This window comes from Ranitomeya imitator, chromosome 2, assembly GCF_032444005.1.
Source record: "Ranitomeya imitator isolate aRanImi1 chromosome 2, aRanImi1.pri, whole genome shotgun sequence".
NCBI lineage: Eukaryota > Metazoa > Chordata > Amphibia > Anura > Dendrobatidae > Ranitomeya > Ranitomeya imitator.
The window spans coordinates 289,735,184-289,751,808 of NC_091283.1; the positions used below are offsets into that span (position 1 = coordinate 289,735,184).

The 16,625-nt window shown below is 43.7% G+C and overlaps 2 protein-coding genes across 2 annotated transcripts; both read right to left on the bottom strand.

Annotated features, from left to right (window-relative positions):
* Positions 1-2,750: 2,750 nt before the first annotated feature.
* Positions 2,751-4,726, bottom strand: LOC138663246 (oocyte zinc finger protein XlCOF22-like; the record flags this gene model as incomplete). Its single annotated transcript, XM_069749415.1, has 1 exon — positions 2,751-4,726. A coding segment is annotated over one exon (762 nt), but the record flags the coding sequence as incomplete, so codon positions are not given.
* Positions 4,727-12,159: 7,433 nt separating this feature from the next.
* LOC138666426 (oocyte zinc finger protein XlCOF29-like) lies at positions 12,160-16,177 on the bottom strand. The gene is made up of 3 exons (XM_069754648.1): positions 16,135-16,177; positions 12,439-12,588; positions 12,160-12,312 (listed from the first exon to the last, which is right to left on the bottom strand). The coding sequence occupies exons 1-3, from the start codon at positions 16,159-16,161 to the stop codon at positions 12,160-12,162; spliced, it is 330 nt and encodes a 109-aa protein (XP_069610749.1). The 5' UTR covers positions 16,162-16,177.
* Positions 16,178-16,625: the final 448 nt, after the last annotated feature.

The window sequence follows — 16,625 nt, forward strand, 5'->3', positions numbered from 1 at the left end:
ACATGATAGCATAGTATGTTACTAACGGTAATGTTTGAGACTGTGGTCCCAGCTCTCTTCAGGTAATTTACCAGGTTCTCCCTTGCAGTACTGTGCTGATTCCTGACCTTTCTCAGAATCATCCTTACTAGTGATGAGCGAGCACTAAGATGCCCGCTACTCGGGTCAAGTGAATTGTAATACTGGCTCATCAGGAGGCCCGATATAATGATGTCAACTCATGATATACAATGTACATGTGTCCTCTGTCAGAGGGTCCTTTTCAATAGCCCACTTGGCCAGACCACTCCTCAAACAGTCCCTCACTTCCTGTTAAATGAACACAAACACACAATATTATTGCGCATGCTCCGCACCGCAAGATCGCTAATGGCTGGATATGTGCAGGTCTATCTCTCAAATGCGTTCCACGCTGGGACTCATAGATAGAAGCATACTGGAGGGTGCTCCAAGTCCCAAAGCAAATGCTTGGAAATTACACACATTTAACAGTGCGCGTCAGTGCTCAGTGCTGGAGCTCCCGGACTAGATATGATACGATGGACAAAGTTACTCGGACCGAAACGTTGCCGCAGGAGGCAGAATTAAATGTGAGCTGCTTTTTCCCTTCCTGGTGTGGCGCTGTCCTTTTCTTCATCTGAATTTAGATGTGATGCGTGTCGTACTCCAGCGCTGGAACACATGGTCCGGAAGATCATTTGCTCCCATACTGGATTGATGCATCTCAAGCTGGAATGCATGCCCATGACGTGTATAGTTGTGTGTCATCGGCATAAAGATGGTAGTGAAAGCCAAGTCTGCTGATGGTCTGTCTAATTGGGGCTGTGCAGAGAGAGAAGAGGTTGGGGCCAAGGCCAGAGCCCTGAGGTACTCCGACAGTGAGAGGAAGAGAGGATGAAGTAGAGCCAACGAACGATACACTGAAGAAGCGGTCAGAAAGATAGGAAGAGAACCAGGAGAGAGCAAAGTCCTTAATGCCTAGTGACTGGAGCCTAGAGAGTAGGAGATGGTGGTCAACAGTGTCAAAAGCTGCAAACAGGTCGAGACGAATGAGCAGAGAATGGTCACCATTACACTTTGCTGTCAGAAGGTCATTGGTCACTTTGATGAGTGCAGTTTCTGTTGAGTGTAAGGGGTGGAAGCCGGACTGTGAAAGGTCGATGAGGGAGTAAGTGGAGAGGTAAGTGTAATGCAGGAGTAGACCAGGTGCTCCAAGAGTTTAGAGATGAAGGGAAGGTTGGAGACTTGTCTGTAGTTATTTGTGCAACATGGATCGAGTGAGGGTTTCTTTAGTAGTGGAGTAATGATAGAGTATTTGAAAGAGGATGGGAAGATGCCCGAGAAGAGGGAGAGATTAAAGATTGTAGTTAGGTGAGTTGTGATGAATGGAGAGAGCGACTGGAGGAGGTGTGAGGGAATGGGGTCAGTAGTGCATGTAGTCGGACGAGGAGAAGAACCTAGAGACTTCTATTTCTGTGATGGGATCAAATGTGGAGAGTGAGCCAGGGCTGTTTTACTCTGTGCTTGGAGATTCTGAGGGTGAGGGGAGCTACTTGGTCCAGGGTGCTTCTAAGAGTGTCATTGTAGTGATGTACAGCCAATCAGGAAAAAAAAAAGAGGAGATTGGGGACAGTGATGAGTGTAAGGAGTCTCAAAGTGTATGAGAATTAATGGCAGGTAGATTTCTGAATGTGTGGTAGGTAGGAGTGTACTGGGTTGGGTGAGGGATTGTGAGTGTGAAGGAGAGAATGTTGTGGTCAGAGAGGGGAAGCAGTGAGTTATCTAAGTAGGAGATTGAGCAGAACCGGGCGAAGACCAGGTCAAGGGTGTTACCATCTTTGTGTGTTTCAGAGGTTGAGAGCTGTGAGAGGCCGAGAGAAGTGGTTAGTGATAGAAGCTGGGATGCAGATGTGGAAGTGGGGCTGAGAAATGGTCAAGGAACTGGGTGGGCGAGCCTGGGGGCGGATATATGACCGCTACTCTTAGGGAGAGGGGACGAAAGAGCTTCATTGTGTGGACCTCAAAGAAGGGAATGAGAGTGATGGAACGAGGGGGATGACCTGGAAGGTGCATTGTGGGGACAGGAGTATGTCGACTCAACCACCATGTCTGTTTGTGGGTCTCGGGGAATGGGAGAATTGTAGGCCACCATGGGAAATGGCAGCAAGGGAGACAGTGTCAGAATCCTGAATCCAGGTTTCAGTGAGGGCCAACAGATTCAGAGAAATGTTCAGAAAGTAATTGTGCAGAAAAAAAAAAGTTTGTTACATACAGACCGTGGATCCCAAAGGGCACAATTAAAAGAAGGATATGAAGGAGTGCAAGTAATATTAAAAAGATTAGTAGGTTGTGATATGAGGTAGGATAGGGGTTGAGGTTGGGGGATGGTGGACCAGGGTTAGGAGAGATATCCCCCGAGATCAGAAGGAGTATGAGGATGAAGAGCAAGTAGTTTTTGGAATTGTACAAAGTTTTTTGTTCAGTGTGTTTGGGCACAATGGGCTGAGTTTTATCAGGAAGGTGAGAAGTGCATGGGAGCTGTACATGGGGGAGAGGAGAGAGGAGCTGACGTATATGAGTCGTGATGGAGGGGGGATGGTGCGGTGAACGTGGATGGCAAGGGAACATAGGAGGATAGGAATAAAGCACATGGATAAAAGGGAGAGCAGAGTGTGGGTTACTTGTCTCCTGATTTATATCAAAATAAGGTTAACCAGGAATTAAATTAAGCGTGTAGACATAAATTCCCTTTAAAACTAACTTTATTTAAATATTTAAAATGCTCCTACACAATGAAAAAGAAGGTTTAATACCAATATAATACACTGACCAACATTAGTTTGCCTATAGATTCCCTACAATACACCTAAATAAATCCCTACCTGGCTGTGGAGGTTCGTTCCCTAAAGATCGATATGGAGCCCCCATGGTCTATCCCTCACTTTCCTATCACAGCCCTCTTAAAAAAAGGTTGGAAAACATTGTATAATAGAGTAGGGATGAAGAGAGCCTTTTGGATAAACACACTCTATACAAAATACTTTGCAGAAATCTTGTATGGCAACAATAATCATAGACCATCCGTAATCATAGCTCATACTCCACAAAACAGTCCACTTTACACATATGCAATATATCCGTCAGGAATGTGCCCAAATGGGCTTCACTCCTTAATATCTGAAAATCAATGTTTGCTTTGCCTGAACCATATTTTTTGTATTTCATCCATGTGTTTAGCATGGTATGTTTAGTTTATTATTGTGGGGTGTCGGCAGGATATATCTGATCCATGCAAACTAGTCACTTATTACCGCCTAGCATGGTGAATATTGCCCATCTTGGCACATACCTGACGGATATATTGCATATGTGTAAAGTGGACTGAAAACAGTTTGGGTCGCGAAGGGGTTAAACGGATGAAGTTTGGGACCACCAGAAGTCTTCCTAGACTTGTCCAGCCAGCCAAGCTGATCAATCGTGGGAGAAGAGCCTTGGTGAGAGAGGTAAAGAAGAACCTCAAGATCTATGTAACTGAGCTCAACAGATGCAGTAGGGAGATGGGAGAAAGTTCCATAAAGTCAACTATCACTGCAGCCCTCCACCAGTCGGGCCTTTATGGCTGAGTGGCCCGGTGGAAGCCTCTCTTCAGTGCAAGACATATGAAAGCCCGCATACAGTTTGCTAAAAACACATGAAGGACTCCCAGACTATGAGAAATAAGATTCTCTGGTCTGATGAGATGAAGATAGAACTTTTTGGTGATAATTCTAAACGGTATGTGTGGAGAAAACCAAGCACTCATCACCTGCCCAATACAATCCCAACAGTGAAACACGGTGGTGACAGCATCATGCTATGGGGGTGTTTTTCAACTGCAGGGACAGGACGACTGGTTGCAATTGAAGGAAACATGAATCTGTTCACATTCTGAACAGAAAAAAGGCTTCTCCCTAGTGTGACTGCTCTAATGTCTAATAAGTTGCGCTTTCCGGTTAAAACATTTCCCACACTCTGAACAGGAGAAAGGCTTCTCCCCTGTGTGAGTTCTTAGATGCGTAACAAGATTATATTTATGGGTAAAACATTTCCCACATTCTGAACATGAAAAAGGCTTCTCCCCTGTGTGAATTCTCTGGTGCTTAACCAAATCTGATTTCTGATTGAAACTTTTCTCACATTCTGAACAGGAAAAAGGCTTCTCCCCTGTGTGAGTTCGCTGGTGATAAACCAAATGTGATTTCTGATGGAAACTTTTCCCACATTCTAAACAGGAAAAAGGCTTCTCCCCTGTATGAGTTATCTGGTGATTAACCAAATCTGATTTCTGTTTGAAACATTTCCCACATTCTGAACAGGAAAAAGGCTTCTCCCCTGTGTGAGTTCTATGGTGCTTAATCAATTCTGATTTCTGATTGAAACTTTTCCCACATTCTGAACAGGAGAAAGGCTTCTCCCCTGTGTGAATTCTCTGGTGTGCAACAAGCTCTGATTTCTGGTTGAAACATTTCCCACATTCTGAACAGGAGAAAGGCTTCTCCCCTGTGTGAGTTCTCTGGTGCTTAACCAAACATGATTTTTGTTTGAAACTTTTCCTACATTCTGAACAGTTAAAAGGCTTCTCCCCTGTGTGAATTCTCTGGTGTGTAACAAGTTCTGAATTCTGGTTGAAACATTTCCCACATTCTGAACATGAAAATGACTTCTTTGCTTTAGGAGCAGTTCGTTTTTAATGCCTTTTTTGTGACTTTGATTATCCTTATTATTCGGTAATGAATCAGAAGATGGGACCTGTTTCATAGGATCAGTTGACAGATCTTTGCTGTGAAGGGATGATGGTATATATGGAGTAAAAGCAGTCACTTCAGTTGTATCTTGTAGGATCTCAAGATCATCAGATTTAAAACTTGAAGATCGTAGATGTCCCTCTGATCTCCTGGTATAGTCATCTGCTAAGATAAAAAATATATATATTTTTAACAAAATATACTTGAGTATCATATTTTTTTGAACATTTCTACTTAGTTTGCCAATTTTATGGACAGTTTATGTAAAAAACCTTTAATTATTTACCAAGACAATGACAGTTCACAGTCTAATAGAAAACCTTGTTGGATGAACCAGTAGTGTGTGGTGTTCAACTGTTTGTTCATTCTGCCTCCCAAACATCAAATAAAAAGAAACCAATCAATGTTATGTTATGTAGGCAACAATAATACCAATTCTCATCTCACAAAAAACAAGTCCCCACCCAGGTATCATCTGTCAATGGAAAAACAGAGTTTCCCACACTATTAGTGGCTCAAAGGCTGTTAAAAAGCAACAAGCTTTCTATTAACCAATCCAGCAAAATCCGCTCTCACTTAGGAGTCTTGCAGTGTGCTCAAACAACATTTAGGATCCCTGTATTTAGCAATATTATAGTGACAAGAGTCCACTTAATTTACGGTGTGTGTTTCCTGGAGCACAATTTGGGCACTATTTGTTGGGTAATAAAATGGTAAATGTGTAAATTTCACTCTCCAACATTTATTCCGAGATAATTTCCGGAAAATGTTTGTGGAGTCAAAATATTCACTCCTCCTATAGATTATAACCCTCAGTGAATCAATTTATAAAATGGAATCACTTTATGGGGATTTAACCCCTTAGTGACAGAGCCAATTTGGTACTTAATGACCGAGCCAATTTTTACAATTCTGACCACTGTCACTTTATGAGATTATAACTCTGGAACGCTTTAAAGGATCCCGCTGATTCTGAGATTGTTTTTTCGTGACATATTGTACTTCATGTTAGTGGTAACATTTCTTCGATATTACTTGCGATTATTCATGAAATAAACAGAAATATGGCGAAAATGTTTAAAATTTTGCAATTTTCAAACTTTGTATTTTTATGCCCTTAAATCAGAGAGATATGTCACGAAAAATAGTTAATAAATAACATTTCCCACATGTCTACTTTACATCAGCACAATTTTGGAAACAAAATTTTTTTTGTTAGGGAGTTATAAGGGTTAAAATTTGACGAGCAATTTCTCATTTTTACAACACCATTTTTTTTTTAGTTACCACATCATATTTGAAGTCATTTTGAGGGGTCTATATAATAGAAAATAACAAAGTGTGACACCATTCTAAAAACTGCACCCCTCAAGGTGCTCAAAACCACATTCAAGAAGTTTATTAACCCTTTATGTGCTTCATAGGAACTGAAACAATGTGGAAGGAAAAAATGAACATTTAACTTTTTTTTTTGCAAATATTTTACTTCAGAACCATTTTTTTTATTTTCACAAGTGTAAAAACAGAAATTTAACCATAAATGTTGTTGTCCAATTTCTCCTGAATATGCAGATACCCCATATGTGGGGTAAACCACTGTTTGGGCGCATCGCAGAGCTTGGAAGTGAAGGAGCGCCGTTTGACTTTTTCAATGCAGAATTGGCTGGAATTGAGATTGGATGCCATGTCACGTTTAGAGAGCCCCTGATGTGCCTAAACAGTGGAAACCCCCCAAGTGACACCATTTTGGAAACTAGACCCCTTAAGGATCTTATCTAGATGTGTGGTGAGCACTTGAACCCCCATGTGCTTCACAGAAGTTTATAACGTAGAGCCGTGAAAATAAAAATCTCATTTGTTTACACAAAAATTATTTTTCGCCCACAAATTCTTATTTTCGCAAGGGTATCAGGAGAAATTAAACCACAAAAGTTGTTTTGCAATTTCTCCTGAGTACGTCGATACCTCATATGTGGGGGTAAACCACTGTTTGGGCGCACCGCAGAGCTTGGAAGAGAAAGAGTGCCGTTTTACTTTTTCAATGTAGAATTGGCTGGAATTGAGATCGGACGCCATGTCGCGTTTGGAGAGCTCCTGATGTGCCTAAACAGTGGAAACCCCCCACAAGAGACACCATTTTGGAAACAAGACCCCATAAGGATCTTATCTAGATGTGTGGTGAGCACTTTGAATGCTCAAGTACTTCACAGAAGTTTATAATGCAGAGTCGTGAAAATTTTTTTTCCACAAAAAAGATTTTTTAGCCCCTAGGTTTTTTTCACAAGGGTAACAAGAGAAATTGGACCCCAAAAGTTGTTGTTCAATTTATTCCGAGTACGCTGATGCCCCATATGTGGGGGTAAACCACTGTTTGGGCGCACGGCAGAGCTCAGAAGAAAGGGAGAACCATTTGACTTTTTGAGCGCAAAATTGGCTGTCGTGTATGGAGACTCCCTGATGAACCTAAACAGTGGAAACCCCCCAATTCTAACTCCAACCCTAACCCGAACACACCTCCAACCCTAATCCCAACCCAATCCATAATCCTAATCACAACCCTAACGATAATCACAACCCTAACCCCAAAACAACCCTAATCTGAACCCTAACCATAACCCTAATCAAAACCCTAAATCCAACACACCCCTAATCCTAATCTCAACCCTAACTTCAAACCTAACCCTAATCCCAATACACCCCTAACCCTAATCCCAAACCTAACCCTAATCCCAAACGTAACCCTAATGCCAACCCTAACCCTAATATCAACCCTAATCCAAACCCTAACCCAAATCCCAACTCTAACCCTAAGGCTACTTTCACACTGGCGTTTTTTGCCAGACGTCGCAATGCGTCGTTTATGGCAAAAAACGCATCCTGCAAAGTTGTTTGCAGGATGCGTTTTTGCCCCATAGATTAACATTTGCGACGCATTGCGACGCTTTGCCACACGTCGCAACCGGCGTGCGACGGTTGCGCCGTGTTGTGGCGGACCGCCGGGAGCAAAAAATGTTAAATGTAACATTTTTTGCTCCTGACAGACCGCTTTTTCCGACCGCGCATGCGTGGCCGGAACTCCGCCCCCACCTCCCCGCACCTCACAATGGGGCAGCGGATGCGCTGGATAAATGCATCCGCTGCACCCGTTGTGCAGTGCGTCAAACTCTAGCGTCAGAATCTCTGCCCGACGCACTGCGACGGGGAGATTCCGATGCTAGTGTGAAAGTAGCCTAACTTTAGCCGCAACCCTAGCCCTAACTTTAGCCCTAACCCTAGCCCTAACCCTAAATTTAGCCCCAACCCTAACCCTAATTTTAACCCTAACCCTAGCCCTAACTTTAGCCCCAACCCTAGCCCTAAGGTTACTTCCACACTTGCGTCGTGTGGCATCCCTCGCCATCCGTCGTTTTGGACAAAAAAACGGATCCTGCAAATGTGCCCGCAGGATGCATTTTTTGCCCATAGACTTGTATGCCGACAGATGGCCACACGTCGCGTCCTTCGTGCACTGGATCCTTTGTGTTTTGGCGGACCGTCGTCACAAAAAAAGTTCAATGTAACCTTTTTTTTGTATGTCGCGTCTGCCATTTCCACACATGCGTGGCCGTAACTCTGCCCCCTCCTCCCCAGGACATAGACTGGGCAGCGGATGCATTGAAAAACAGCATCCGCTGCCCACGTTGTGCACAATTTTCACAACGTGCGTCGGTACGTTGGGCCGAAGCATTGCGACGGCCCCGTACCGACGCAAGTGTGAACGAAGCCTAATCCTAGCCCTAACCCTAAATTTAGCCCCAACCCTTACTTTAACCCTAACTTAAGCCCCAACTCCTCTCTCCTGCCGGCCAGCAGATGGCAGATGCACTGCGCATGCGCCCGCCATTTTCTTTCCCGATGAAGAAGCCGGCGGGCAGAAGGGGATGCAGGAGGACCCAGGGACACCGGTAAGTATGATAGGGTCCCCGAATCCCCCTATTTCTCTGTCCTCTGATGTGCGATCACATCAGAGGACAGAGAATGACAGATCGCTTTTTTTTTTTGCAACCGCCGGTAAACAGTTAATTACCGGCGATCGCAAAACAGGGGTCGGTAAAAACCGACCCCCATCATGTTCTTTGGGGTCTCGGCTACCCCCGGCAGCCGAGACCCTAAAGATCCTCCGTGTGCCGGCCGGCGGGCGCACAGCTCATGCGCCCGCCATTTTTTTGCCGGAAAAAGATGGCGCCGCCCATCGGGAGCCACGAGGAGCACCGGGGGAGACAGGTGAGTATCGGGGGGCTATCGGGGACCCCATTTCTCTGTCCTCTGATGTGCGATCACATCGGAGGACAGAGAAATTAAAAGGGAAATCACAGGGTCTTTTTTGCGATCGCCGGTAAACGGTTATTTACCGGCGATCGCAACTCGTGGGTCGGTAAAAAACCCCTGAATCATGTTCTCTGGGGTCTCGGCTACCCCCGGCAACCGAGACCCCAGAGAAAATCCGACTCTGGGGGCGCTATTCACTTTTTCCACAGCGCCGTCAAGTAACGGCGCTGTGGTTTAAGTACCCTTAACTGCCGCTGTTAAAAGGCGTATCGGCGGTCGTTAAGGGGTTAAACTATTCTGGGTTCCTGTCATTTAGTTATATTAGGGCTTCTTCATATGGTGTATCCAATCTCATTTGGGATCTGTTCCTGCTGTCCAGCTGGAGTAATCTGCTCCCTACTTCAGCCAATTGGAAAGTACCACACCCTACTAAAGCTCAAAGCATATTGCCGTTGTTCTCCTTTGGTTCAATTCTCTGTACTCAGCTTGCGGCATGTGTATTTGTTTCCTGTTGTGACAATGGCCCGTTTGTTGTTTTCAGTTAATGAGATTCTCATGCTTCGAGGTGGGGCTGTGGGCGGCCTGTTTGTGGGACTTTATGTGGTACTCTGATTACGTATGCATCTGTATTGGCTTATGACAGATCACTGATCCCTCAGTGACCTGTCCCCTCATTTTTACATAATGCATATAATAGCGTTGATATTATTGTTGATAATGCCTATAATATTGTGGCTATTGTGAGGCTTAGAAAAAAATGACATCCAGCAAAATGTCACCGGCGATGGCGGTGCCTGCGCAGTAGCATCTATAAGTAAGAGATAGATGCTACTGGGCAAGCACCGCCAGTGTTATTTTGCTGGATGTTGTTTTTTTTCCTATGCTTCACAATAGCCACAATATTCTAGGCATTATCAACAATAATATCAACACTATTATATGCATTACGTAAAATAGAGGGCATATCACTGAAGGATCAGTGACCAGTCATAAGTCAAAACATATGAATATGTAAGCAGAGAACCACATAAAACCCCGCCCACAGCACCACCCGCAGCTCCGCCCACAACACCACCCACAGCCCAGACCACAGCCCAGACCACAGCCCCGCCATGGAGCACGAGAATCTCATTAACTGAAAACTACAAAAAAAGTTAAACAACAACGACAAGATGGCTTTCATCACCAGGTATCTATATAATCAGTATAACGGCGCCGACCTGACACTGTCAGTAGGGCTGTGCACAGGAACCTACTAACAGGCTCACTTTAAATTTAGATCTTAGGCATTTGGAAGAGGTGATGGAGAGCTTTTCTATCATTGAGATACAGACTCACATTAGTCAGGCAGATCAATCTCACCACAATCAAACTATCATACAGAATGAACAGGTAAAAAAAATAGACAGAATTAAAAAAAAAGTCACATCTCCAACAACAACATATGTACGAGGGGAGAATTCCAACAGTAAACCGGAGTTGCACTCATTTATGGTGGACCATTGGAGCTACTATGAGTCCTGACCAGAAGATTAGAGAAAATAATATTGCTCCCCATTTCAGGAGAGTTTGTGCAGTAACCTGAATTCCTTAGGATCGAAAACATAATGGAATTTATGGCGTGGAGTGAATCCATGAAACCAGGGCTTGAGCAAACACATCTCCTGCAGGTGTGAATAAATGTATTTTGCAGCCTTCAGCCACACACAGCTTAGAGATATATCATGGCACAGGAGTAATGTTTTTCCTGTAGTTTATCACAATCCTCCTTGAAATTAGTTTTAATACAAATTGAAAAGTCAGGATAAAGGGAAACTGTTACTATTGTACAGAAATTCACACTTGGCCTCACTGCACATTCAATGTTGATCATAAAAGCGAAGTTTGCCCAGAAAGACTGGACCTGGTCTTGTAGGGACCATATGAGCACATTCAGCAGCACAGAAAGGAGAGAAGGTAGTTTCATCCAGAAAGATATCAGGGTTCTAGGAAGCCAACAGCATCATTACCCTCCGCTTTCTCTTACAGACCCATCATAATATATTTCTTCAAGTGATAATCTAACTTGTCAGCAGATTCTACTGTACGTGCACTGTCATTTGGCTTTGTAGTTTACAGATCTGGCAGGTAACGGTCAGAGTCTTCTAATCCCAGGGGGTAGGTGGATCTTCCAGGTGGTAAGTTCTATAGAAAAGGGCTTTCAATGCCCAAAGTCATTTGAACACAGTTTTGGGCTGAGCTGAATGTTGTAGTCGGGAGGCAAAATGGTGACCATGGTAATACGGCCGGACTACACCAACGATAAAGCAGCCACAACCGTTGACTGAGAAGAATCTGTGACTTCTCTGCATTTAGTGGTCACTACTCACCTGGGTAGTCATATGTAGGAATCTCCTCTTTACACCACTCATCACCCCTCACATATGTCTCTGTAGTATTAATATGGGTCAGATCTTCACCCTGAAACAAATATTGCAAAAGTCACAGACAGATGGAAAAGTCACATCTATGATCAGCCCTAATTCTGCCATCTCCACCGTTCTCATTACACAAGTACAAAACATAATATTGGTGGATAAAACAAGACTGAGCACAAGACCTTCACAGCTGTCTACACATCATAGGAGAGATCTCATGACACCTTCTCTCCATCTACCTGATGATTCTGAGGAACATTGGGATCTTCTTGTTTACACTCCTGTTGAAGAAGAGGACGGGGACATCTCTCTGGTGTTGTCATCTTACTGGATAGAGCTGTAAGAAACACATACAGGGACTGAATTCATACTTTACATACAGATAATTATAGGCCGTGTGTATTTAGTTCTATTACCTGGTGATGTGAGGGGCTGGGGAACCTCCATCATGACATCCTTGTACAGATTTTTGTGTCCTTCTAAATACTCCCACTCCTCCATGGAGAAATAGATGGCAACATCCTGACATCTTATAGGAACCTGACACATACAATGATACCGTCATCCCCCCAATCCATTCATAGTGTTACTGTATAATGTCCCAGCATTCCCAGCAGTGTCACCTCTCCAGTCAGCAGCTCAATCATCTTTTAGATGAGTTCAAGGATCTTCTGGTCATTGATGTCCTCATGTATCAGGGGGTGAGGTGGAGGCCCCGTGATTGGTTTCAGGGGTATTCTGCATCCCTCAGACACAGGGTCCTGACAGCGTTCACTAGAAGTCTTCTTCACTACTGTGTAATCCTGGTTATGGAGAGACACATTAATAAATCTCACTATAGACACTGCCAGAGTCCTCACCTCTCCAGTTCTGTCCATCTGTTATTTCCATAGATAAGAATGATGTAATGTGACATCAGAATCTCTCACCTCTCCAGTAAGCCGGAAGAGGATCGCTAGGGTGAGGTGTAAAATCCTCTCCGCCACCTTTTCTCTGTCCATATCCATCTTTGATGGGTAAATCAGGAAAATTCTGTTATACAGAAGATCTTCACTGAGAGGATCCGATATTGTAGAGACCTGAATGAGAAGAAGATGAGCCGATGTAACTTCATAAAAATCCTGTGTAATAATACAATTACTGGAGACAATAAGGGAAACACATGAGGAGATTTATTATTTTACAGTATTTAGTTTCCTCCTTTACATCTACTAATAAAACCTATATATTTTAGGCCACAGACAACAAGCAGTTTCTTCCTCGGAGTCGGCAGCTGAATACGTTCCTCATAGACTCATCTTCCATAACGCTAATTCTTGTCTCATTTACCGACACTGGAATCGGCATTAGCAATACTGCAGGAGATATTCATTACATGTGACAGGAGAAATAACTACTTCATGGTGAGGACGACATCTTCATCTTCTACTACGGCTCTAGAAACATATTTGTCCAGAGTCCGTCACTGACTCCATCACCACCGGCCGTCTATATGAAGGTTTCCCGTCTTCGCCGCACTGTAATCTTCTATCACATTAGATCTTAGGTCTGATTCACACACAGAAGTCTGAGGCTTTTAGAAAAGCATTTTTTGCTTGCACAAACACCGTGGACAGAAACTATCTGATCCCAAAGTGTCCATGTTCAGTGTTTTATGGGGTTTATTTCTCCCCTTAGGTTTTCCTATATTACAAGAAAAAAGCAGATATTGAAGTGTTTCAAAAGAAAATTGACTCCAACAGTTCTTGTAAAAAGAAAAAAACATGGAAAAAGCTGAAGGCACATTTTATTATTTTTTAACCACAAATGTCTAAATCTTTTGGGCTCCAGAACATAGATATACACCGCAGGGATGGCACAGGTGCAGTTGCAACAAAAACCCTGGCAGTTTAACCACTTGCTCTTGTCAAAAGCAAACATGGCATCCCAGAAGGTGTGACAGAGTTCGGCTGAATGCCCTCCGCCCCCGAGTACTCGATAGTATGGGGCGGCCTAGATACTACGATACTTACATGCCTAATAATGGTCAAACACAAGAATCTCAAATACAGATACCATCATAAGAATTTGGGATTAAAGCAACCCGTATACATATGGGTACAACCCTGGAGAGCTCCCAAGCAACATTCAACCACCAAACATGATGCAAAAACACCACCAAAAAATCAAATAAAAAGTTTTCTTGATTAGAATAAAATTGTATTCTTTTATTGCAAAAATTGAGTAAAACACAAGTCATGAAGTTATAAATATGTATAAACAGAGCTATTCGAATATGGCCACAGATGCCAAGATGTACAAATGCTACAGACAAGACATACTCATGGGCAAAATTAATACATAATCATCAGCAATATCCCCAATCAAAATACCAATCCAAACTAAAGTGCCAGTGCATATACTCCAGAGGTATAAGGTTGTCCAAATCCTAAGTGTCCTAGAGGTAAGTATACAATAGTAACATAGAGATTTCTCACTGTTCTTCGGTCAGTGACCTGTCATACAAAATGCACCACCTAAAACACTAAGGGGCCATACATATTTTAAGTAGTCTCACCCATATTAATGCCCATTTGTAGCCACGCGCCCCGACGCACGTTTCGCAATGGCTTCCTCGGGGGCTGGGATTTAATTCAAATCACCTGGAAAACTAATTATCACATGTGTTTAAGACTGATTTCAGTGATCCATTGAGCCCTGAGACACAATGCCATCCACGAGTTTATTTGAAAAAAAAAAACAATTAAATTTTTATGACGCTTAAATCCAATTTGCATAATAATTTGGAACATGGTGTAGCTGTGAGTTTGTCGGTGGGGTGGATGGTATCATATTGTGCATGTAGAGGGCAGTACTCTGGGAACATTAGAAAATGGGAGAAGGCAGTACTGTGGGAATATTATACTGTGTGCGAGGGGGATGCCAGTCCAGTGGAAACATTATCCTGTGTGAATGGCAAGCTGCTATTGTGGGAAAATTACACTATGTAGGGGGATGGAAGTAATATGGGAACATTATACTGTGTGTGTGCGAACCTGCTATTGTGGGAACATTATACTATGTAAGAGGATGGTGGTAATGTGGGAACATTATACTGTGTGTGTAGGAACCTGCTATTGTGGGAACATTATACTGTGTGTGGTGGGATGATGGTACTATGGAAACATACTGTGTGGAGAGAATTGTGGGACTGTGTGATTATACTATGTTTGGGGGTATGGTGATATCTTTTGTGTGAGACATGCCAGTACTGTGGAAACTTTATACTGTGTGAAGGGAATCATATATACTTCATAAGGGATGTAAAAACATGTGTCATAAGAAGAACAAATCCTCAGGGCTGTTCGGCATTTGTACAAAAACACTGCCATCTGCCATCCAGATAGGACCCTATGGAATCAATGGGAAGAGAAAGAGTTTCAGGAAGAAAGAGTTTAGATGGTACACCAGGTCAGGTGACCTTGATGACACAGTTTCCTGTTATTATAAAGGCCATAGCCCCAAAGCCAGAACAGATTTGGCACCAAGCAAAAAAACCGTGCCAGTGAACATTCAGAGGTACCAGGCCATGGTAAAATGCCCAAGGCAGCTGGTTGTGGTGGCAGTACCCAGGTGGCACCAGACGAGTCCCAGAGTCCAGACTATGCCAGCCAAGGCCCGAGAACCAGACCTGCGCTGATCAAGACCCGGAGTCCAGACTTTGCATGTCAATTCCTGAGAACCTAACCTGCGCCGGTCAAGACTCACAGTCCAAATTACGCCAGGGAAGAGCAGAGTCCCAGCTCTTATTACTTCTGGTACAAGAGACGGATGTGCCAATGATCTGTGAGGAGATTCCGCTCAGTAGTATACGCCTGCAGTAAAGAGCAGGAGGCGCGAGTGAGCCGGCCATTTCTATCAGCACTGATGTCAGTACAGGCGTTGGTCAAGGGTAGTACAATAGACAAGGTGAAAGCTGGTAGAAGTGAAGGCAGCCCAGCGAGCCTTGATAGACTTTGTTAGGAGGACTTATGGCCTAACGGGAAGAGGAGGAGACCCTGCTATGGCCGGTGTTCGCAGAGTAGAGTGTTGTCGACTATAGGAGTCAGGAAAATCACCCTTGTCAGTAGCTAAAGTAACATTTGGTTAGAGGCTGCTAATACAGTGAGAGTGAGCCGGAGAATTCATTGTATATCTAATATTGTATATTTCACCTCGTAATCACCATTTTTGCATTATTCACTGTTGCCATAGTGATCACAATTCCCATTATCAGGAAATAAATAATTATATTGGTTACTTCCGCATTGTTTTTGTCTGTGTGTTTTATCCGGTCACCTGCTTACAGGGGCATAATGGGGGCATTATACTGTGTGGGGGGCAACATATATACTGCATGAGGGGCATATTGGGGGCATTACACTGTGTGGGGGGCATCATATATACTGCATGAGGGGCATATTGGGGGCATTACACTGTGTGGGGGGCATCATATATACTGCATGAGGGGCATAGGGGCATATTGGGGGCAATACACTGTGTGGGGCCAAGAAAGGGGCCCTGTACTGTGAGAACAATACATTTCCTCACTTCCTGTCTTCCATAGTTGGGTCGTATGTATCTAATGGGAAATTTCCAGCACTTACCTCCACCCGCAGAGCAGCACTCCACATATATGGCTACTCTGTGTGCACAGGACCTGTGATGAGGTCAAAGGAGGGGAGGAGTCAATGGTCACATGATCAGGGGCCTCATTCAGGGAATGATATCCGCAGTGAAGACGCTACATGGAAACTTCTCCTCAGTCAGTGACATTTCCGCCATTATTTCCCCTCACTACTGGCACAATTACACAGTGTTATGTGTGGAATGTAACGTGTGATTTCTCTGATTGGAGACAAATAGACCCCACACATGAGGGGATTATCACCAGTTACCGGACGTCTAGTATATGGCGGCATATGATTGTGTGATCGACTCCATATAAGGAGCTAAAATGCCGAAATCTCACTTATTTCACCCCTTTCAGAGTCCGGTTAAGGCTCATATATGACCATCCACCTCTCCAGTCACCGTAGGGTTATTTTTGTTTAAAGTATGGAGGGCTGCGTCCATGCTTGGACTTTAGGGATTGTGA

Bases quoted from the DNA above. Each gene is read 5' to 3' on its own strand.
- LOC138666426 (XM_069754648.1), bottom strand. From the start codon at position 16,161: ATGTGGAGTGCTGCTCTGCGGGTGGAG. The intron at 12,589-16,134 runs GTAAGTGCTGGA...CTTCTCATTCAG, and splicing joins GTGCTGCTCTGCGGGTGGAG to GTCTCTACAATATCGGATCC. The intron at 12,313-12,438 runs GTGAGAGATTCT...CTCCATAACCAG, and splicing joins TCTTCCGGCTTACTGGAGAG to GATTACACAGTAGTGAAGAA.